Raw genomic sequence first — 24908 nt, forward strand, 5'->3', positions numbered from 1 at the left:
AATACATTTAGGCATGAGATGTTTCATTTTGTGTGTAATGGATCTATATAATGTGTTATTCCCACTTTTGAATCGAATTACTGACCTATTTTGCACATTTAAACCATTAAAAAAACTTAGAAAAAGTAATCTTATTTTATTTATTATTCTGTTTTTATCTTATTTTCTTATCATATTCTGTTTTTATCTTCTTTCTGTATTGCTGCTGGGCCCCTATTTGAAATAAAGAAGGTCTTAAAACTAAGTGTTTTTTTAATCAACCCTTTAGTTAGTTTTGACATGCAGGGCCCCTCTTCAAGACAGATTAGGTTTTAAAGCAGGACCCAACTTAAAGTTGATGATCCAGCCTGATACAAAGAAGAAGAAAACTTAAGCAACATTATATTTAAATGTGGCAAGAAAGTGCAATGTAATCATTGCTTATGTCCTAAACTTTAACAATAAAGGACAAAAATTTAAATAGATTGACCTTTTTTTAAATCTCTTCTGAAAATCCATATTTACAGATTTTTTTAGGTAGGCCTATTATTATAAAGCTCTTAATACTATACTGCTACTTTAATACAGGTGAAGTAATAACATACAAAAACATGTATTTAAAAATCTTTTTAAGTGTTTTATTAATGTTAATTTATTGTTTATTTCGATATGTTATGTTTTTATTTATTTGTAATTTAATTGCATAACTTTACAGTGTTAACTTTTGCTCTCCCAAAATATGTTAATCCTGAAAGAGTATTTATAATCTGTAGCACCCTATTCATATTTTATGATTCATCAAATAATTACAATGAAACACACAAAAGCACCACATGATTTATTTATTCTATACACACTGCCAACAACATGGACTCACATAATACACAGAAAATGAATAATACTGATGAACAGAAGAACAACACCCTGGTGTGTTTAAGCCTCTGTCTCGAACATCTTCTTCCTGCCGTCCATGCCGGCCTTGTCTTCGATGTTCTTCCTCCAGTCGCCTGTTTGCTTCTCCTGCAGAGAAAAACATGCAAACAGAAGAAGCAGATAGATGCAAATCATTCATAATAAATGGTTAAGACTCTTAAGTTTAAGTTTGATTTTTAGAGATGAAACCTGGGAAAACAGAGCAATCAATAAAAACTAAATTAAATGTAATCGTGCTGTAATTGTCTGCAGCACTCACCTCCTCTTTCAGCTCCTTCTTGACCTGTTTCAGGTTGGCTCTCAGGTCCACAGACACTTTGTGTTTGGAGCCGAGCAGAGCGGAGAGCATGGCGTCGGCAGACATCCGCACCTTCCTCAGAGCCGGCTTCTTAAACTTCCCCTTCAGGTCCTGAACCATCATCTTCAGGTCTTCAACCTGACAGAGAAACCAGTCACTCAGACCGTCACCGAGTGTGTGTATTTAAAAACCTACAGTGTGTTTCAGCTGGAAAATAGTTGGATCGAGTTTTCTTGAAGATGCAGATAAAATTATTGTTGATATTGTTTAATTGTGCACTGTTTCTGTGGACAATTTGAGAATGAGACATTAATTATTACACAGTTACTGATTCAAAAAGGCTCAAATTTATAGCCCTGTTTTGTCTGTATAAAACATGGTGTAGCTGCTACTGGTGTAGATATGTAATATTACGCTTTATATAGAAAAACAACCTTGGTCAATAAAAAACTCTGGCAGAAGGTCAGACATGAAGAAGACGTACCTCCTTGTCTGACTTTTTCACTTTGAGCTCCATGTCGTATCGCTCGTCGTCCACAGCGTCGATCTGCTTGTGGAGTTTGCGGCACAGCTCCTGATAGAGAGAGATAAAGGTAAGACATCAGACAAGATCCATCCTGTTTATTATCAGTAAATAAAGGAACAAAACTGTGTTTCCATTGTCTCAAATGCTATATAAATGAAGGACTATTAGGAACATTAAAAGCAGTTTTTGGGCCCCTGAGGATATTTATGTGGTATGGAATCCATTCTCTCAACATTTTAAGCCAATTTTTGTCACTTTGTGTCCAATATTCTCTCTTTTGGCTCTGTTTTTGGCCTCCACCAACTCCTGAGGGAAATATCTCTCTCTTCTGCTGCTAAATGCTCCGTTATTTGGTGCAGGGAGGGAAGAGTACAATGTGATTATCAGAACTTTGTTAGACAAAACAGCTGCTGCTGAAAATGGGGATGATGAGAGTGACTGAAAAAACAATTCAGTTGTGGGTGATAAAATTAGAAAAAACTAGCTGAAAGATGAAAAACTCAGCAGAAGTGATGGGAACTGCATGTAGTAATTTTATTCACTGATCATTTCAAATATATTTATGATTTAATTAATTAAATCAACATGTTTTTTAATCTTTTAAAAGTGTATGGGCCGCCTTGGGTTTAGACTGTTTATTATCAAGTGAAAAATAAACATTTGGTCATTTTTAAAAAGAGAAAGAGAGAATGAAAGAAAGGAAGGAAGGTAGGAAGAAGGAGGGAGGGAGGAACAAAGGAAGGAAGGAACAAAGACATAAAGGGAGTGATGGAGGGAGGGAGGGAGGGAGGGGGATACAGGAAGGAAGGAAGGAAGGAAGGAAGGAGGGAAGGAAGTTGGGATGTAAAGAGAGTCTTTAGAGATTCATCCAAACCAAAATTAGAAGATAATTAAGTTTTCATGTTGTTTGTTTTCAACAGTAGGAGGTCTCGTGGGGTTTCTGTTTCCCCATGAGGCAGCAGACTCCTGAGTTGTTGTTGAAGTCTTAAACAATAAATAATGTGTGTTTATTAATATAATATGTTTAAATGTTTTGTGCAAGCAGTGCAGTGTCTCTGTACTAACATTGTTGTGTCTACCCAGCAGCAGAAGAGGTGGAGGAGGTTTACCTGGAGCTCCTGCAGGCCTCCGGAGATGGACAGAGACGGGCAGTTCTCCTCCATGTACTGCAGCTTCTCTCTCTCAGCCTCCTTCGCCTCCTCCTCCAGCATCGACTCGCCGATCTGCAGCAGCAAACTCTGAGAGGAAGAGGAGGAGGAGGAGGAAAGGAGAGAGTTCAAAGAAGCTCAGCAGCAAGATTTATTAATGTTCATGTTTATTTGAGAAGCTGCTTTTCAACTGTCTTTAAAACATGTAAATACTGTATTTAGTCTAATAAAATACACTTGATAAAATGGTAAAGAGCTGATAAAAGGTCAGAGGGGCTGAAATGTTTAATACAACCCAAAATAAGAAGGTTTCAGACAAATAAAATAGTACTCGTGTTCTACTTCAATGTCTATATTTTGTTATGCTTTTCTAAAAAACAGTGCATATTTATATTTATCTTCTTTAACTATCTTTCTCTTGCTGTAAATGTTGGGTCCGTGTTTGCTTCATGTAACAGTTATTCCACCATTATACTAATTAAGTTTAATTGAATAAGTAATTATAAAAGAAATTCTGATATTTTTCTTACCAATTAAAGGACAATTAAAGGATGAGCATGCAGTCATTTTTATAACAGTATTGCTGTCAGTTAGTCTGAAATATACGGCAACATTTACATTTTTAGGTAATTTCATTTCATTTCATTTCATTTCATTCCACTTCATTTCATTTATACAATTAAGGGGTAAATGTTTGGCACATTTAATATTAAAAGATATTTAAAATATTTAAAAAAAGATTTGCTTCATAAACAACACAAAGGATTAATTTATTATCCTGAGTGAAACTAGAGGAAAACTTGATGAATGAAAAGGAGTCATCGTGGTGGAGTTTATGATTATTAAACTTTAAGGAGAATGTTTCATGTCCCAGAAGATGTTTCATATTTATAAAAGAAAGGTTGAGTTAGTCACATAAACAAAAAGCGAGTCTGTGTGAATGAGAACTATAGAAATATATATATATCAGTATTTAAAGTATGTAAATAAATGATTTTACAGTAAATAATCTATACTTTAATGTATGATTGTGACATATTAAACTCTCTCACACATTTTAAAATCAAATAAAAAACATCATTAACATCATTTGACTTTACCTTGAGGTGATTCCTGCGGCTCGACGTCATCTTTTTCCTGAAAACAGAAAAAGAAGAAGAAGAAGGAAAAAGTTTAAATTAAAAGTGATTCAGTGAGTTTTTTTCCCTAAAGTTTCAGAGTTCAGATGGGGACTCACTCAGCCATCCTGACTGACTGCAGCTGACTCCTGAGAGATGAGTGGAAATACCACACAGCTCCCTGCCCTCTTTATAGATGTTGGTTCAGTGTGTGTGTGTGTGTGTGTGTGTGTGTGTGTGTGTGTGTGTGTGTGTGTGTGTGTGTGTACAGTAGCAGTTGTCTCCAGAAGCTGCTGGTGGATTGCAGACTGAGGGGTCGGTGGTGGCAGCTGAGCCTGAAACAAACGCTTCAGGAATTCTCTTGTGGAAGCATCTTTAGACTCTTTGGACAAAGTGGGACCATGATGAGGACACTGCACAGATTTAGTTCAGCTTTTCAGGGTTCGGTTTAACTTAAAGTGAAGGATAAGGCTGATTATACACACACAATCTCAATGTCAACAAATCCCACTAAAATATGTGCATCAAAGTCTTATATATGTTTTTCTTCTGTGCCACAGAGCTCCAAAATCACATATTAAAAACACATCAATAAACACTCAGTCACACACACACACACACACACACACACACACACACACACACACACCGTCTCTAGAGCACCAAAAGTGGATTAATCAGCCGCTGAAAATAGTCCTCAGCAAATGCACTGTTTCCTCCTGTTTGTTTGATCCTAATTAGAAATAGCAGCTGTTTTAGGAAACTACTGAGACTTTTTAGGATAAAAAACTACAACCCTGACTCCCAAACAGTTGGGACGTCATCTAAAATGTAAATAAAACAGAATTTGATTGTTTGTTTGTCCTTAATTCTACTGAAATCGGTACAAAGACAATAGCCTATACCTCATGTTAAAACGGATACACTTTTGTTTTTGTAACTTGATACATTCAGTTTTTATGGACTTTTTACACAGTGCCCTTTACCTGTTTAGACTCAAGGTTAAGTAAATGCTATATTTATAAATGCTTTTCACTATACTGCAATTTTATCTGGTTTATCTACTTATTTCATTCCATTTTAAAGCTGTATTTATTTCTTTTATTCTAATATCCACTCTATTGCATGTTTACTATCCTTTATTCTAACTTTTTACTATCATACATGTTGTTTTGTCTCAACACCCTTGTAATTTAGGATACCGCTTAATGGTATTTTGATGTAAAATAAATAAATATTATTATTTTGTGAGCTACTTTTTACACCTTCAGTAAAAATCAGTAGGTTTGATGATGAGACACAGACAGAGTAAGACATGTTGGTTTTTTAAAAATCTTTTCTTTGTTCAAAAGTTTGATTAAAACCTTAAAAGGGAAATGTCAGTAAATTTGTAATAACTCAGCTAGTAGACTGACGCTACTTCACCAACGTCTGATATTCATAAAGAACCGTCTGATATTTGGAGAGAAAATGAGCGCAGCAACCACATGATTGTCTATAAGGACAATGAGAGCTCAGTTTGTTGGAGGGATTTCTGTGAGTCAGCTCAGCTGGAGTCTGAGACAGCTGACGCTCCTCTCTTCTCTGTTTGTCTCGTTCTCTCAGACAGTAACAGAATCTCAGCAGAGACTCATTCAGTTAATATAAAGACATTCTGCCTGATATAGACTCATGTGAAGTCAATCCTTACAAAAATGCTTATAAAAGTATTTGATGTTGAAATGAAGCTGCCTGAAGATATAAAACTCTGTCTTCCTTAAAATTATCAAACTATTTTATCTTGTTTATATCCTAAGGTTGAGCTCCTAACCACTTATTATATTATATTTTTATTCATTTATTGTAAAGCACTTTCATAACTTTGTGTTTGCAAGGTGCTTTATCAAAAGTGATTATCATTAAAGTAAAAGAAAGTTACTTGCTTAATATAAAGATAGATTTTATTTATAAACTTTATTTATCCACAAGGGGACAGTTGCAATTTGCATAATAATAATAATAATAATAATAATAATAATAATAATAATCATCATCATCATCATCATATTTTTTTATCCTTTTTCCTAAATGTAAAGGTCACATTTAAAGAAGCAAGCTTTATTGGAGTGTAATATGTTAAAACAAATTAAATATATCAAATGTAGCTTGATAAGTGAGATAAGGTTAAAAAAAAACTTTTAAAAAACTTCAAAAGTAAATACAGTAACTAACTGTGGACGACGTGCGGCTGGTGGTGAACCAGAAAAAGACTCCCAGCAGCTGTCAGCTCTAAACTGGGAGGATTTATTGCTCTTACTGGTTCCCTTTATACTCAGCTGCTCAGACACACTGGGAGGGGACGGCACACAAAGGCACGCACACACACACACACACACACACACACACACACACACACACAAATGCTCTTCCCCTTCCCTTAAAGTTTTATCTTAAAGCATCTCGTTGAGTGGCTTTTTGATTTATTTTCTTCTTCTTTGTTTTTTTGGATTTCTTGCTGTCTAATGTTGTGCAAATAAAATACTTTTATAATAATATTTTTATTTATTAGGGCCACGGGTCAATCGCACCAAGCACTGGTCCCATACAGCAATAGCTGTATTGTTATACTGTGGATTTCTTCTTCTTCCTCTTCCGGACGCAATTTCGTCCCGCTACTAGTCCTACAACTTGAAGAGTTGCAGGACAAATTATATATCAAAACGTGCGGTTCGATCGGGATCGGTGTGCTATTACTTTTCTCTAAGAATACGAATTTTTCGCGACATAAGTCGCGAATAACTGCCCAAAAACTGCCCAAAATTTTGCATTACACATTTTGAGGTTAAAGGGCATAGTTTGAAATCTCTGAAGAATCTCATCATAGTGTACACACACTGGCAGTTAATTATATTTGTTTTAAAAGTAGCAAATAACTCAACTCACTTAGTTGCATAGTCATATCTGGGCAAAAATATAAAGAAATGTAAATATCAATAGAAATGTTTACAGCCTTCTGAGTACCTGTGCATAGTCATATCAGTGCAAAGTATATACAAAAGAAAATAGTTGCTTGAAAAAAAAGCAGCCTTCTGAGTAGATTTGCAAAGGCATAGCCATATCGGTGCAAAATAATAAACAGGACAAAATCTAAATATGTCTACAGAGTACCTTTGTATGGGCATATCTGTGCAGAATCCAAATAAAATTCTAACTTAAAAAATGTTCCTCTCTAAAATCAGTATCTGTCTCGAAAATCCCATATTGGTCGTTCTCTTACCACAATACAGTCCCAAAAGCTGACTTGTTCAATTTTAATAAAACTGACCGGAAGTTGTGTGGTATTTACTCTGTTCCAGATACTTTTATTTTGAACTCATTGACCGGAAGTGATGCATCCTCATCAGAAGCAGCTTGACAGTGGTGTGAAGATGGCGGCGTACAGTTACTCTCAGCTGCTGCCGCTGCTGTTGTCGTCTCTGTGTCTCTGCGGCTTTGGCTCCGTCCTCGGCTCCAAGGCGGCCAGCGGCCCGGCCGAGCCGCCCAACCCGCCGGTCCTCCGAGCCGCCGATCCCCCGGCCAAGGATGCACCTGCCGCGGCTGCCGCTGCTGCTGCCGCCGCTGCCGCCGCTGGGGCCTCTCAGCCTCGAAGGGCGACCGGCTGGAAGCTGTCGGAGGAGGAGGCCTGCCGGGAGGACCTGTCCCGCCTCTGCCCCAAGCACACCTGGACCAACAACCTGGCCGTGCTGGAATGCCTGCAGGACCGCAGAGAGGTAAGCGGGCGCCGGGCGCGGAGCTGACAGGGTGCACGCCGGTCCCCGGGAGGTGATGGGCATCCGCTGGGTGTGTCGCCCCGGTGGGTTAGATCCTCCGCGGCGGCCAGCGGGACACTGATGCAGAGGTGAAGAGCTGATGGAGAGGGGGGGAACCACACCTGCGCCAGTGTCCCACCAGCCACACACACTCAAACACACACACCTGCTTAATTATAGGTAGGTTTTTCTCCTGACTCTAGAACCTGCAGATTCTACAAATATGTTTACCAAATCAAAATAAAATAAAAACAAGTTTTTAATGCAATATTACAATGTAGTATCTGCACATATTATGCAGTAGCCTAATGTACACTTTTATGAATGATGCCACTTTACTTTTACTCCTCTAACAGCTGTTACTTTGCAAAACATTGTTTTACATGCAAAACAACAACTACTATAGGATATATGATGCATTATTGGATATTTGTTTTAACAGCCTTCTGAGTACCTTTGCATAGTCATATCTGTGGAAAATCCAATTTTAAAAAAATACATTTTAATTACAATGACAATTACAATGTAGTAACTGCACATATTATGTAGTAAGATACAGTTTTGTGTACGCCCATTTTTTGAGGCCACTTTACTTTTACTCCTCTGACAGCTGTTACTTTGCAACACATTGTTGACATGCAAAATAACAGCTGCTATAGGATATATGAGGCTGGATGATATATTAAAAGTCAAATAATAATTTTTGCCACATAGAAATGCCAACAGCTGGTGGAAATATAGTCCTTCTGTTTTACTGCTTAGTTACTGGTTTAAAAAAATCTAAACAGTAAATGCAAACTTTAATATAATGTGTTTAGATGTTGTCTGGTTTCAGCTTTTAAAATGTGATGATATGGTTGCTTTTTATCTATTTCATATATAAATAGTATAAATATATCATATATAGTATAAATGTAATATATTTGGATTTTGGACTGCTGGTCGAACAAAAGAAGTGGCTTGAAGAGGAACATGTGATTGCCACTATTCTCTGACATTTTATAAACTAAATAATTGAGTCCTTGTACTAAAAAGACTGTCAGCAAGCTGTCGTCAAGATTTAAAAAAAAAATCTGTCCCCACAAATGTCTCCAAACCACAAAATAATTGATTTGGCAGCTGATATAGTACATCCTTGAGCTGAAATAAAAAAATACATTTTCTTTGTTGATTGTGCACAGTTTGATTCTGCAAAGGCACTCAGATCTAATTCTGTACACAAATTAGTCTTTTTAAATAATATTTAACATTGTTGTGCAATAGAAAGGAGAACTAAGAAAATAAAGAATAAAAGCTAAATAAACAGTTCCAGTCAGTTGACAACCATTAAGTAAATAAATAGATAATAACACCAGAAGTTTATACATGCATACATACAGATACTGACAGATGCAGACACATTTGTGTGTAAAAGGCTGATTAAATCAGTCTCTAATTTGGGTTAAAATAAAAAATAAAAACAGGTGGAGAAGAATGAATCAATTAATTGACAACAAATTTGATAACTGATTAATCATCTAAGTCATTTCTCAAACACTCTCTGCTTCCAGCTTCTAAAATGAAATTATTTGGCAGTTTTTTACCTGTTTTGTCTAATTATAAATGAAATATATTTGGAATTTGGGCTGTTTGTTGAACCAAACAAGCTGTTTGAAGGCGTCACGTTGGGCTCTGGGAGCTTCTGATTGTTTGACATTTTATTAACTAAAAAGAAAATACATTCATCTTTGATAAGTTGCTGGTTTAGAATAATTAATTGAGGTGTTTGTTTGTTTATTTATGCAGTGAAATGAACCTTTACTCCACCTGTGCAACTGGTGAGAGCGTGTTAGAATCAAAGTGTTTATCTGGAGGGGAAGGTTTGTTGTGGTTTGAGGTTTTCTGCCTCTGCACGGTGCAGCTGCTGACTGCGACCTCGGTGAGGTAATTATCAACCTGGTGTGTGTGTGTGTGTGTGTGTGTGTGTGTGTGTGTGTGTGCGTGTGCGTGTGTGCAGTCATCCAGCTGTCAGGTGACTCACAGTGAGGTGAAGTTAATAACCCTCACACTCTCCCTGCCTTCTCTGCTTCTCTCGTGTCTCTTTGTGATTAAAGAAAAAATTCCAACAAACATTTTTTTTTAAATCACAATCTGTCTCCATGTTTGCCGCCTCCGTGCACAGATTCATCTTGGACCGTTATCTTGGAAGTGAATGTGAGGATTGTTTGTTGATTTTGTGCTAAATTTGCTTTGGAGTCCACCAGTTAGTGTGCACACTACTGATAAAAGCTGCAGCTCCATATGCTGCATATAGGATCACAGGCTGACAACCTGGTTTATCCATATTGTAATTAAGCTTTGTTGCAACATATATTTCCTATCTGTCTGTCCTGAAAGAGGGACACCTCCTCTGTTGCTTTTATGGCATTTCCTCCATTCTTTTCCTGTTAAGATTTACATTTTGGGTGTAAGGAAGCTTCTCGAGGCAAATTTGTGAGACTTGACTTTTTTGATAACCGGTTATTTGTTTAAGTCATTTTTGAAGCAAGAATTCTGGTTGCAGTGTCTCATATTTGCGGCTCTTCTTTGTCTTATATGATCATAAATTAAATCTCTTCTGTTTTTTGGGATAAAATAAGTAATTTGATGGATTTTAGGAACTTAAGCTGGGAAAATATTATCATTTTGAAAATATTCCAAATTGGAAATTTTCATGGGAATTATGGAAATTTATGGGAATTGATAGAAATTAACTGTAAATTTGGGTGATTAAAACAAATTGTATCATATTTATTGTATGTTTATTATACGTTAATTCCCATGGAACATTTCCAACTTTAAAAATTCCCCGAATTTTGCAACCCTAATAACTACAGACTGTATATACAGATGTATGATGTGACAGCTGCCCACTAGTGAGGCCAAAACATCTGGATCACCCCCTGGTGGCTGGCTGCAGTATAGGTTACAAGCCCCGCCCCCTCCATGTTAGTGGATGGAACATGAGCCAAACTAAAAACTCAAAGTAGAGGTTGAATAAATGTTTCCGAAAGATTACTTCTGTCATTTTAGGTCGTTCTTATCACGCTGATGTTTGTCCAAGTCTTTGTTTAGTTGATAAGTTTGGTTAAATAAAGATAAAAGATAAAAACAGGATAGATAAAACAGGGCTGTGATGTCATGATTGACAGCTGTAACTGACTCCTGATTGGTCCGGCATGAGTTTCATGGTGAAAAAGCAAATCGATGGACGGGACTAAGACTGCTGTCAAATGTTTCAACATAGAAATAGAATAGGAGTAGGAGTCTATTTGAATGTTTTTAGTTTAAATGTCCCTCTTTACAACTTCAAGGATTCAAGGACGTTTATTGTCATTACCGGAACATGTTGGTACATGAAAGGGAACGAAATAATGAACTCAGGGGAGCAAAGATAAAAAGAAAAGAACACTAGGAGGGAAATGAAGGCTCTTAAATAAATAAATAAAATACACTAGACAATGCAATAAACAGACTGAGGTTAATTAACTTCTGACACCAAAATTCAACATTTTATGATTTCATGGTGATGATAATTTATGATGATTTATTTATGATTGATTGAATTTTCCTGTCAGTAATATGATTAAAATATAATCCGTCTGAAATACAAAAGAAAGAAAATGGATTTTGGATTTCTGTTTAATTGGAATCTGAACCACTTCAATATATAACATTTATATATATACAGACTGCAGTGTGTGCTACTGTTGGACTGTTTTGCATGAAACAGAGAAATGTTTCTTTTATTCAGCGTTCTCACTGACAGAGTAGAAACACTTCAATATCAGTCAATATAAAGCAATACAAAGAAAAATAAATCTTGACTTTAACAGGGTTTTCTATTTAAGCTCATAAATATCGGTGTCAGCCTCAATAATATAAGAATCAGTCTGCACAATATAAATACTCAGATTGACTTTGCTCTGATTTTCATTCACTGCTGATAAAAGCTGAATTACTGCAGGTTAAAGAAGTTAAAGTGTTATTGATGCAAACGCATCGAACGGATGTGAAATACGCCCTGACCCTGACGGTTTCACCTGCTGCTGACGTCACGATGACGCCAACCACACGCACACACACACACACACACAAACACACACACACACACACACACACACACACACACACACACACACACACACACACACACAGCAGCCCTGAGTGATGCCCTCTTTACTGAGATAATTACATGGCTCCGACTCTATAACAGCTGTGGCCTCCTGAAGAGGTAAATGGCTCTTATAAATCTGCCTCTTCTCCAGAGAAGGTCTCCCCCACCCCCCGACACTCACACACACACACACACACACACACACACACACACACACAGAGCCAAGCAGCAGCAGTCCTGGCAGCAGAGCAGCATGCAGCCACAGTTCAGTCTGAGTATTTATTTGTGGAGGTTTAAACCCTGAAAATCCGACACTTGAGGGATGTCTGAGAAACGGCACTGCGGTTATAAACTAACTGCTGGACAGGAAGTCACTTTGCCGCAGCACAAACAGGCCCGTGGACATCACGGACACTTCCAGCTGCGGTCATCGAGTCAGTCTGTCACTGAGATGTAGATTATAGAGCCGCTGCAGGCTGTTGTCTGTCAGAGCAGCATTTTACTCTGATTCTGCATTTTTATTTTGACTAAGATTATTTCGCTAAATACTCTTACTTTAAATCACAATAAAACTATATGACGGGGTCAGGACCCTAATGAGGGCTGACAGGATGACTCTATGGGGTCGGGAGATCTTTAACAAGGTAGAAAATGGTAATTTAATCAACAAAAGCCATGATGAAATATTTTCTTAACAACCTCTTTTTCTTGATAAAAACAGGACTTTGTAAACAATGAAAGATATTAGTTTATATTTGTCGACAAATTCAAACTAAATTATACTATTCAATGCTAAATGTGATTCTTATTTTGTCATTGTTGCCCTTTTATTTTGAAAAACTGTATAGTGTTAACTAAAAATGAAACAGTGAGATGGAAAGTTGACTCCTGACATAAACAGGACATGCATAATACATACATAAAAGTAACAATTTGGTCGATTTACTGGGGCTGAACAATTTTATCAATATTGCAATATTCGACTTGTGAAACAGCAGGAGGCGCAATACATGATGGCCCATAAAGTTGGAATAATTTTGTTTTCAGACACAATCCTCTGTTAATTGTAGTTTCATGTTTGGAAGAGATTTGTAACTAAAGTTGTGAGAAGATATACACTATATCTGTCAAGAATAAATCACATTGTCACAATCATTTAATGGGAAGAGGTAAAAAATATTTTATGCCAACTTTATGGCCGATTTCAGTTCTGATTCTGAATAAGTAGACTCCACATGAGACCCACTGGGATTACTTTTTATCTTTAAAATGTTTCTCGGTTTTGGGGTCACAATTTGGTACAGAAGGGAAAAAAATTCATTTTTTTAATTGTTTTGAAAATTTAAACATTCTGTGGTAGCTTATTGGCCAACTTTTAAAGAATAATGTGAAAATTTACTCAAATCGTGGCCTTAAAATGAAATGTCCAATCGACTTGTGGTTCTATTATTTATTCAAGTGCAATAATAATAATAGTAATAATAATAATAATAATAGTGTTTACATGTTAAATTATATTATATTTTATTTCATTTTATGTTATCTATTTTCCTTGTTTAATTTCTTTATATTGTGTTCTTAATTAAAGTGTGTTCCAATTTTTTACTGCATTTCTTTTGCACATTATTTTTTTTGCACATCTTTTATTTTGCACATTATTTCTTTTGTACATTATTTCTTTTGCATATTATTTCTTGTTTGTATTTCCTTTTCTCTTTTATTACGCCAAGGAGTAGCATTTAATTTTCGTTGTGTACTGTAATCACAATAAAGGTGATTCTGATTAGGCCTGTCAAGATAGTCAATATCGCCAAAAAAAAACTCTGAAAAAGCTGTTTATATATTATTTATAATATATAATAATATGATATTTATCTCAGTGCAATTTCTGTTAAAAGAGAATTGAGAACCCGATAATCTATTTTATTTGTTTTGATAATGTTTATTTGTTTATGTTTAATTTATCTAGGATGTTTTAATATTTATTTTCCACATTTCAATTTCAGTGTTTAATATTCTTGAGATTTAAAAAAATGCATTGCTGTGGAAAAGGATGTACTCCACAATACTATCGTTTATCGTGATAGTTTCTGGGAAAATATATCGTCCTAAAAAACTGTTATCGTGACAGTCCTAATTCTGATTCTGTTTTGGAGAATCATGACACGTCTACTAATTACACGTCTAGCATCATTAGCATTTGTTTTTGTGTCACCTGATTGATTTACGTCCAGTAATCACCTTAATCTTTTAGCTCTGTTTTTGGTCTCCACCAGCTCCTGAGGGAAATATCTCTTTAGCTGCTAAATGCTCCAATAAGTTCACCAGCTGGTCTATAACTGTGTCTTTCTGCTGTGGGTTGGTTAGGCAGTTTTTTGTGCCTGCAGAAGCTGGAAACAAGCTTGATAAGAGCGCAGAGACTAAACCAAACAGTAAAAGTGCCATAAAAACAAAACAATGAGCTAAAGAGGCGAATCAAAAGAACAGTAGCTCATTCTCTGTGTGTTCATCACTGCCAGATAATAATCTAATGTCATTTTAAAAGGGCGCTGGCACGGTCTGGCTCTGCAGACCACAAAGATATTTCTGTTTCTAACAGTAAATCTACAATAAAGCTTTTGTTATCTTAAATGTACAGAGGTTGGTTTCACACTGCCAGCTTCTCAGTGTATCATATTAGGTTTGCTGTGATATAAAGAGAGTTCTGTCACGTTACTCCCACCCCTCCACCCAACACAATTAGCCTCTGTTACCACTTCAGTGTGATCAGTCTCGTTGATTAATCTGGTCCAGTTCCAGAAGCCTTTGATGTGAATAAAACAGCTCCTTCATTAATTAATAACTCATAGTTTTTACTAATTGGTAATTCTAATCTCGGAGGCCACTGAGGGTCTGTTTCCTCATTACATCCGTCCCTCTGTCTCTGAAACATTTAGTGGAAATGACGCTTTGGAGTCAGAAGAAGGGGTTTTTGTCTGTGTTCCCGTGGGCCGAGGAGACTTTACATCAAGTGCTTTCATGTCTTCGTGCTGCAAAGTGACGCGAAGCTGCAAGAAAAGCTTCTGTAGCTGCGTTTCCTCTGATAGTCAAGGATGTCTGTGAAGAGCTTCTGCTGCTTTGTTCGTATTAACTGTGGCTTAAATGTTGGAAGAGACATTTTCTAGGCACATTTGTGTGTGTGTGTGTGTGTGTGTGTGTGTGCATTTTATCTTGCTTGTTTCTTATGCACACAAAGCTTGACTCTGCACAAGTGTTGCTTTCTGCAGAATGTGTATTTGAAAAGGCTGCAGAAACTTTCTCCACGGACTCTTTTGAGGCACTCGTTGCATTTCGATCGCATGGACCAGAGGGCTGCACCGTGAAGCAGGTTCCAGGGTTTCTTTTGAGAGCAAGAAAGGCAGATAAAAACAGGGTCATTTTTCAAAGGCAGGTCGAGTCTCCAAAAGAACGTGACTGGAGTGCAGTAACAAGAGCCGGCAGCATGTTTGTCTGACTCACTGTGTCAAAATTAACGTTGCACCCTACGTAACTCTCAGTTTGAGTACGATTTAGACACGATATGCGGATCGTGTGCTTTACAGATTGAGATCTTTGCACAGAGTCAGAAGAGCTGCCTCCAGTTTTTGTGCTACTATGTTTAATGCACAGATGTTACCAGATGATAAGATGTGTGTTTATCATCCCTTAAATACGGGCAAGTCAGCCTGCTGGCAGGCCAGCAGGTTGTTATCAGATCATTGAATGTAGCTGCTTTATTAACATGTTTTTTAGTGGCACCCTCTTGTGGTCGTAGTAATTACCACCAAGGTGGAAGTGAAGTGACAGTGTGAAATCGAAGGAAACAGAAGAACGAAAAGTTTCTCTATGGGCGGCTCGTTCAAATAAACAAAAAGTTGGCAATGTTGGCAATCCACTTTTTTTCAAAGTGGGGATCCCCCACAAATTCTAAAAGAAAACATGTTTACTGTAAATATAATTCTCTGTTGAGAAAAAATATATATACAGACTTATTTTTGTTTCTCTCTCTGTTTTTCTGCAGGAATCTGACATCGCTCCTGACTGTAACCATGCAAGTATTTTACACAAACACACACACACACGGAAATGGCAAGGAATCACTAAATGGTTACTCGGTCTAATGAAGGTGATGGATATAAGTGTGTGCAAAGACAAAGGCTTCAGTATCTCCTCATAAAATAAAGGTTATATAATATTATAAATAGAAATAACCATAACTGACGACCTTTACAAGCTTCCGTTGCCCTCTGACAGTCTGAGGTTTCTCTTCTTCTGAGTTTAACATGTTGCCGCAGCTCGTTTAGCTGTTTTCTGGATGATAAAGTGATAAAGTGTTCAGAGTTCACTGCAGTTAACGGCTCACAGGTTTATGCAACGACACAAGGTTAATGGAGCCACTTGGTCTTATGTCTTTATTACAGCAGCACCGGAAAACACTGGCTGCAATTAACATGTCTCTCTAACACACACACACACACACGCACACACACACGGTGCTGCTGTTGTTATTTTCTGGGCGGTCTGACTGTCAGTCTCTGTTATCTGTTCGTGCTGCAGCCAGAGCCTCGCTGACAGCAAAACAATAAACACAAAAAGACAGAAAGGGAGAAAAATAGAACAATCTAAACACAACAGAGACATCAGGACACCTATTTGCATATTTAAAACAAATCCAAAATATCTGTTATTGTCAGTTTTTGGGACACCGGGAGCAGATCTGCACAGCATTGTGTTGTGAACATCATGCTGACTCATCGTTACTGGACTGGGTCAAGCCACATGCAGGAATCTATCATTTCCATAATGCAACTCAACAGCATTTTTTCATCACAAACGTTTAATCTCTCAGAACTGCTTCAGACTCAGCAGAAAGTATCAGCGCAGCTCTGATCTGCATGCAAACTCTTTATACTCCTGATCGCAAGACTCACAATCAACAATGAACCCATCATGTCAATGTGTAACCAGATAATAAACATTATAGACAAAATCAGGTGTCACCATCTTGTAAAAACAGAGTTCAGCTTCTGTTGATGACTTTTTCCAACTTGAAACTTTTTCCAACTTTTCTCTGAATGCCTGCATCAGGGGTCAGAAGAAGCCAGACTTCTTCAGAGTCAATAGACTCCTGAATAAAGAAGGGAAATAAATAATGATAAATAGTAAATAACTAGAAAAATGCTCTCAGATTTCCACCAAGGACACAGTTCACTGAAGAGTGATGTTTAAAAACTGTGATGCTGAAATGTCTTTCTAACACATTTATTTTCGTCCTCACATTTTCTGAATTCATAAGGCCATTAGGCTATTATTCTCCGTCTTTAATACTGTCAAATAAAGCTGAAAAAGCCCAAAAAATAACTTAAAAAGACAGCAGGACACCAGTAGAGCTGACAAGTGGACCACAATAAATGATTATTGGCATATTATTTAAAAGCTCAAATGCAACAAAGTTTTTTTTATTATTAATAGAGGTATTAAAGCACGGCTAAAAGAGAATGAATATGGACACATAGCAACCACACATCATCTGTCTCCTGCTCCCCTGGACGTGTAGAGTTGTGTAATGAGTCACAGGGAGTAAAAGAAGATACAGACAGGACACATGATCAATCATAAACCTTTAAAAAGTGCCAAAATTATATACTGTACTGTAATAATTACTGGTTAATCAATAATCAATCCACCCACTGAGAGAAAACTTTCAGGCACAAAAGCTCAAACTCGGTGTCGTCTGGCTCATTCTAATGCCGCTATTCCATAATATACAATTATATTAATTATTGCTTATTTTAATGAGTTTGCCTGCTCAATTTAAGCATGTAGGGAGTTATTGTAGAGGATAATCTTTTCTATCTATCTATCTATCTATCTATCTATCTATCTATCTATCTATCTATCTATCTATCTATCTATCTATCTATCTGTCTGTCTGTCTGTCTGTCTGTCTGTCTGTCTGTCTGTCTGTCTGTCTGTCTATCTATCTATCTATCTATCTATCTATCCATCCACTTCATCCATCCATCCATCATCCATCCATCCATCCATCCATCCATCATCCATCCATCATCCATCCATCCATCCATCCATCCATCCACACATCTGTATTTTGTGTTTGCATTAGTGGGATTTGTGAATGTTTGATTGTTCTATTTTAACTCTTTATCTTTAAATAAGTAAAGCCTCCAGTAAAGTAAAGATTCACTGCAGACACTAAACACATTGTTTGGTCTTGAATGCTAATATTCTGATGCTGCTGTGATCCATATCAAATAAAAACTAATAAAACTCAATTAGACTCTCTCTGTTTGGTAAATATCCAAGTCTTTCACGCTCAGATTGTAGTTTAAATTCCCTCAGTGCAGATTAATGACAAAAGCTTTTTGTGCCCATATGGGCTGCAGGTTTGTTTGTAATTTATAAATAATCTAGAAGTCTCTACTGTATTAATGTTTTTTTTCTCTTTCAGCTGCTGTGGAACTATAAACTCAACCTGACAACAGATCCAAAGTTTGAGTCTGTGGCTGCAGAAGTCTGCAAGAGCACCATCAATGAGGTCAGTGAGCAGCGCGGAAGAGGTTTAATTTACTGCCAGATTAAATGGGATTTATTGACTACTGATTACATAATTAATCTGATAACTGTTTTTTTTAACAGTATTGGTATTTAAGTAAACAACATATTTACAGTACTATACGATATTATGTATGTCATATACCACTTATTCTATACTGTGAATATCTCTGTATATATTGAAATATATGTATTAGTTTTTGTTCATACTACTACATGCAACAACCTATTTAACATGCTAAAATATATTTTCTCCAATGTGCAATATCTGCAAAATACAAAGTACTTTTAGGAAAACAAACAAACACAAAAAACATGTATTAATAATAAATGCCAAATAGCAGAAATGTATGTATATAATGTATATAGAATGTATGTATCTGTCTTATGTGTCTGTATCTTGAGCTGCTGTGATGATTAAATTTCCCTACTGCGGGATGAATAAAGTCTTATCTTATCTTATCTGATCTTATCTTACTGTGCAAAAGTTTTAGGCAGTTGTGTGCTAAAATGCTGTAAAATAAGAATACTTTTTAAAAAAAATAGAAATGCTAATAGATAATTTTTTATCAATTAACAAAATGCGAAGTGAGTGAACAGAAGAAAAATCTAAATCAAATCAGTATTTGGTGTGAGCACCCTTCAAACCAGCATCAATTCTTCTTTTGCACAGTACTGAACATTTTCTTTTTATATTTAACACAACAATGATGAAGGCATTTGCATATTGGGAGGTAGCACAAAAATGTAAACCGAACCTTTGGCGTTTAATTTTAACGTCTTAATCTAAAATTTTCTTATTTTTTACAAAATGAACCGAAACACTGACAACTAGTTACATCTTGGGTCGATAATAATGAGAATAAATATGAAAAAAAAACACTAAACTAAAAAATAATTCAGGTTTGAATTTATCTTGCTTGTATCACCTGAAAAAATAGTTAATCAGTTAAATCCTGCCTGTCCTTTTGTCGTGTCACGCGTTCGATGCCTGCAGATTAAGGAGTGTAACGAGGAGGAGCGGGGGCGGGGCTACCTGGTGTCCTGCCTGGTGGATCACCGTGGCAACGTGAGCGAGTACCAGTGCAACCAGTACATCACCAAGATGACCAGCATCATCTTCAGCGACTTCCGGCTGATCTGCGGCTTCATGGACAAATGTAAAGAGGACATCAACACGCTGCGCTGCGGCAGCATCAACGTGGGACACAAGGTCAGTCAGTTGGTGTGTGTGTGTCTGTGTGTGTGTGTCAAAGTCAAAGTCAAATTTATTTCTATAGCGCATTTACAGACGGCTGAGCCGCACCAAAGTGCTTCACATAAAAGTGCATGAATAAAATACAGAATTGACAAAGGTGAAAGAAAGAAACAAAAACAAAAAACAAAAACAAGGGTTAAAAGACATTGCCTGCAAGAGTTAAAATTAGGGCTGGGCAACATATCGATATAAAAAATATATCGATGTTTTTTTTAAATGTGATATGGAATTGGACCATATCGCATATTAAAAAAAATTGTCTTTATATATAAATGCTTACTAGGGTTTGTCATTTTTAGTTCTTGTGTAATGATTGTTATTCTTTTCTCATATAAATATATTTATTTCCAAAAAAGATTGCCCTATTTTATGTCATAGGCTATTTTTATTTTATTTTATTATTAAGATTCTTTTTATTTAAATGTGCACTTTAAAGGTACTCCTGTTGTTATTCAGTATTTATGTTCACTTAAATAAATGGTTTCAATAAAAGTACTTGTGACATGTCATATCTGGCTTTGACTTTGACTGAACATTTGCTCTCACTTTGTGATAAAAATATCGGGATATATATCGTATATCAATATTCAGCCTAAATATATTGGGATATGACTTTTGGTCCATATCGCCCAGCCCTAGTTAAAATAAATTTAAAGAAGAAGGGATCATTTTAAAGGCTCTGAGGGATTACTAGGGGACACTATTCTCTAGCACCTGCCGGAGGAAAACTTTAATCGAAGGCAAGAGAAAAGAGGTGGGTTTTTAAGTGAGACTAAAAAACATTTAGGGACTGCGCTGCACGTATGTGGAGGGGGGGCAGGTCCAGAGTCTGGGGGCTGCTACTGAAAAGGCCCTGTTGCCCCTTGTTTTTAATCTGGACCTGGGCACCTCCAACAGCAGCTGGTCAGCTGACTGTAGAGCTCTGGAGGGGGTGTGGTGGTTGTTAGAAAAATAGCTTGAAGAACCTTAAAAATTGAATTATCTGACACCAACAGAAAATCCTCACCTATTTCTCTGCGCAGATCGTTTGATGGGGAATGATGAGCAGGAGATGTCCAAGTTCTCAGTTTAAGATAATTTTATTACAATGCGTCAAGAAATGTACAGTTAGAGAGATCTCCTGGTTCACTCTACATGTCCCTGATACACACAGACGGGTTTCAGTTTGTGGAGTCTGAACCCCCCTCCTTTCCCTCGAACCCATTATTTATCTAACAATTGTTTACTCAGACATGAAGATAGATTTCTTTTTCAGGAAGCTCCGCCTTCTTGATCCGCCGATTCGTCAGTTTTAATCAATACAGGGACACGTCATGTCACCGGGCAACAATCTTCTGATGCCCGGCACATCAAGTCCTGACCTGACCTGTTCACCAAAACATTCAACAAAACCTTCTACCTTGTTATGTCTTACAGACATAATTTGGAGACACGGATTTTGTAATGTATACATGTATTCTAAAATCTAAAATATGGAACATACAATATATTCTTTGTGATTATAGAATCTTAATCAGTTTAAGCAGTTGGGATACATGTATTTAAAGCAATCATAGTTTTAAAACAATATTAACACACAAACATAATCATTGTATCAAAATCACATTGCACGACCAATATATAAATGCATAGAGAGAGGGCACATACATGTACGCAAGCACTTGATAGTGACCTTTGATAGTGACCCGCATCACGCACAGAGACAGACAACAGAGACAGACAGAGAGATAGAAAAAGAAAGAATTATCAAATTATTTCTTACATGGTGTAGAAGGTCAGACAGGTATGCAGGCGCAAGACCATGGAGGGATTTGTGAACAGTTAGTAGAAGTTTATAGTCAATAAGGTGACGGATGGGGAGCCAGTGGAGCGACAGAGGACCGGGGTGATGTGATCATGTTTTTTAGTGCAGGTGTGTGTGTGTGTGTGTGTGTGTGTGTGTGTGTGTGTGTGTGTGTGTGTGGTTGTGTGTGTGTTTTAGTGTTTCTTTCCAACTTACTGACTGGTTGTTGTTACTCCCCGTCAGGACGTCCACTCTCAGGGCGAGGTCATCGCCTGTCTGGAGAAGGCGCTGGTGAGGGAGGCGGAGCAGAAGGATCACGCCCGACCAATCAAAGACGAGTGTCAGAGGGCGATCCTGCGCGTGGCCGAGCTGTCGTCAGACGACTTCCACCTCGACAGACATCTTTACTTCTCCTGCAGAGACGACCGCGAGAGATTCTGTCAGAACGTAAGAGACTTTTATACATTTGAGATCATATTGAGATGGTGCATAACTGGGGTTCAGAATCAGTTTTATTACTGGCAGCATTGTTTTTAAAAAGGGACCAACTGTGCACACATGCCGGTGCTAGAAAAAAAAACTTATTTTCAGAGAATAAAGGAGGTCTGCACACTGTTCCAATCAAACAGTTTTATTGTTTCTATCTACAAAGATCGATCATTGGCTTGAAGAGAAAGAGAAATAAACTATTTGTAACAGCAGACAGTTTTTAAGCTTTTTTTCTAGTCAAATTTATAAGCAAATTATAATTAGTCCAAACAAAAATAATATGTGGGAAGGAAAACTTTTTATTTAATTTACTCAGAACAAGAATTAACACAAACATCTGTATTCAAAGACTGCAATTGTTTCTTATTTATTATTCTAACAATAAATTGTACTTTCATTAACAAATATATATTGGATATATTTTTCTACTGATACTTTTTCTATATTTGTCTTGTAATGTTTTTCTATTTTCTTTTTACGTTTCTTGACTTTGCAGTTCTTGCTTTTTATTTTTTATTTTTATTTCTATTTTTATTGTTATGCACCGACAAACGAGTCTGAGAAATTGTTTAAAATCTACATGAAAGTACAGACAGTGACAGACAGGCAGTAAGTAAGTTCAGCAGTTCACAGATGAATCTATTTTTCGATTGATTGATTAAATAAGTTGTTTGAGAAAATGAATTGGTAGCTGTTTTGATAACTCAATGGTGCTTAAATGCAAGAATTGAATGCTTTTTTTTGTCATACATGATAATAAACTAAATTGATTCTCTTGGAAGCTCTTGGAATTTACACAGAGCTTATTTCACTCTTTTGTGACATTTGATTGAAAAAGAATGTATCAATTGATAAAGGAAATAATGTGCAGATGAATTAATCATTAGTTTTGTAAACCCTAGCACTATGGTATAGGGTTGTCACGATACTAAAATTTTCAACTCGATATCGATACTCAGGAAAATATTCGATAATCGATACCATTTTCGATACCACCAGGATAAAAACAAAGACCCCAAAAATTTAACAGAAATATTTTTATTGACAAGAAAAATGCAACATGTAAAAATTAACAGAACCACAGGTTAAATATTTATAATAATAAAAAACAGTTGTGCAAAAAGAAACTGCAACTATGATAACAAGCTTCAGGTCTGAGGTAGTGCAAAAAAAAAAAATACTATAAACAATAACAATTAGAACAATATTTTGAGGTTGTATGCTGTGCACAATGTTAGGAAAGCTTGATAAAAAAGGTCGATACTTTTGAAAATACAACGGATACAACGATACGGATACAACGATACGGATACAACGTTTTAGTATCGATACTTTTTTGAGTATCGATACTTTTGACAACCCTACTATGATAGAATATCTGTTGTTCCTCGTCTCCACAGACTCAGGCCGGAGAAGGGAAAGTCTACAAATGTCTGTTCAATCACAAGTTTGAGGAGGCGATGTCAGAGAAGGTACGACCAGCTCAGGATTGCAGTTTTGGGATCATAGTGAACTTATTTCAGTCACTCATCCTCTCCTCTCCTCTCCTCTCCTCCACAGTGCCGTGACGCTCTGACCACCCGTCAGAAGCTGATCTCTCAGGACTACAGGGTCAGTTACTCTCTGGCTAAAGCCTGTAAGGCGGATCTGAGGAAGCAGCGCTGCAGCCTCGACACCAACCTGCCTCGAGCCCGCGAGGCTCGGCTCTCATACCTGCTGCTGTGTCTGGAGGCTGCCGTGCACCGCGGTGAGTCATGCTGCTTTAACATTCAAACAGGGGTTATAATGTCACTCACACATGAGCCACATCAACCTTATAAAGTGATAATATGTCAGAATGTGTTGAAATGGTGCCCTGCTGCCCCCAAGTGGATAGAAAGAATATTAACCCAATGAATGAATGAATGAACCCACCGACCTGCCAGCTTACTTTGAAAAGTATGTTTTCTTTTTAAAAAACTGCCAAAATACGCTATTTAACATTAAATTGTAAAAACAGGCATTATCGTCAGGATTTGAACTTTCTGTTTCCAAAAGTAACAAAACAAAGCTTAAAATGTTGATTTTTGTGTGAGAATCTCTTTATTCTACATGTGCTATTTAAAATAAAGTGTTTGCACTAACCAGATCCTGTTAAAAACATTTAATTCTGCTCATCAGAGACACTGTGAAGACATGATTGATTCTGCTGAGACCAACGATCACATGACAAATATTCACTGAAAATCTTTTTACACAGAGCAGAGAGGAGAGGACAGGAGGGGCTGTTTACACAGAGCAGAGAGGAGAGGACAGGAGAGGAGAGGCTGTTTACACAGAGCAGAGAGGAGAGGACAGGAGAGGCTGTTTACACAGAGCAGAGAGGAGAGGACAGGAGAGGGTGTTTACACAGAGCTGAGAGGAGGGGACAGAAGGGGCTGCAAACATGACAATACTTCAATATGTACAATATATGGAGACACAATTTTATTTTCCAACATGCATGACACTTGTGGCCACTTGGAAAAGTGTTTAAATATAAGTTCCATTTCATTCCATTTTTAAAAAAATCATTTATCAGAGAAATTCAACATTTTTTTATGATTTCTGTCATTCTAACTGTGATATTCTGCACAAGACATGTTTGCGTTGTTCCCACTTCTAGCCATGATTGTGTTGATTCCTTAGAGCTGCAGGACTTATAGATTTCTATAGCTTTTATATGTTGCAATGAAACACAAGAGCACAGTGAGTAAAATGTAAAAAGAGCAAAAATGCCCTGAAACAGCTTGTTAGGGATCAGAGGGTTAATGCACCTCTAAATGTGATTAAAATGTAAATACATCCCAGTAAATGTTTAAATCTTTTATCTGCCCCCTGTTG

General features: G+C 36.9%; 2 protein-coding genes across 3 annotated transcripts in view; one reads left to right on the forward strand and one right to left on the reverse strand.

Annotated features, from left to right (window-relative positions):
- Nucleotides 1–912: 912 nt before the first annotated feature.
- Nucleotides 913–7444, reverse strand: LOC131982357 (troponin I, fast skeletal muscle-like). The gene is made up of 6 exons (XM_059346986.1): nt 7307–7444; nt 3985–4021; nt 2846–2974; nt 1695–1784; nt 1172–1348; nt 913–999 (listed from the first exon to the last, which is right to left on the reverse strand). Exons 2-6 carry the CDS (start codon nt 4012–4014, stop codon nt 913–915), a joined length of 513 nt encoding a protein of 170 aa, XP_059202969.1. The 5' UTR covers nt 4015–4021; nt 7307–7444.
- LOC131982326 (Golgi apparatus protein 1-like) overlaps nt 6988–24908 on the forward strand; it is a 40480-nt gene continuing 22559 nt past the window's right edge. The window contains exons 1-7 of one of the 2 annotated variants that reach the window (XM_059346947.1): nt 6988–7751; nt 15965–15994; nt 18413–18499; nt 19514–19729; nt 21801–22004; nt 23447–23518; nt 23607–23793. In XM_059346947.1, coding sequence (XP_059202930.1) covers nt 7371–7751; nt 15965–15994; nt 18413–18499; nt 19514–19729; nt 21801–22004; nt 23447–23518; nt 23607–23793 — 1177 coding nt within the window. In that variant the 5' untranslated portion in view covers nt 6988–7370. The remainder of the gene's footprint in view (nt 7752–15964; nt 15995–18412; nt 18500–19513; nt 19730–21800; nt 22005–23446; nt 23519–23606; nt 23794–24908) is intronic. The other variant, XM_059346954.1, reaches the window with a different exon arrangement.

The sequence above is a fragment of the Centropristis striata genome, chromosome 2 (assembly GCF_030273125.1).
Source record: "Centropristis striata isolate RG_2023a ecotype Rhode Island chromosome 2, C.striata_1.0, whole genome shotgun sequence".
Taxonomy (NCBI): domain Eukaryota; kingdom Metazoa; phylum Chordata; class Actinopteri; order Perciformes; family Serranidae; genus Centropristis; species Centropristis striata.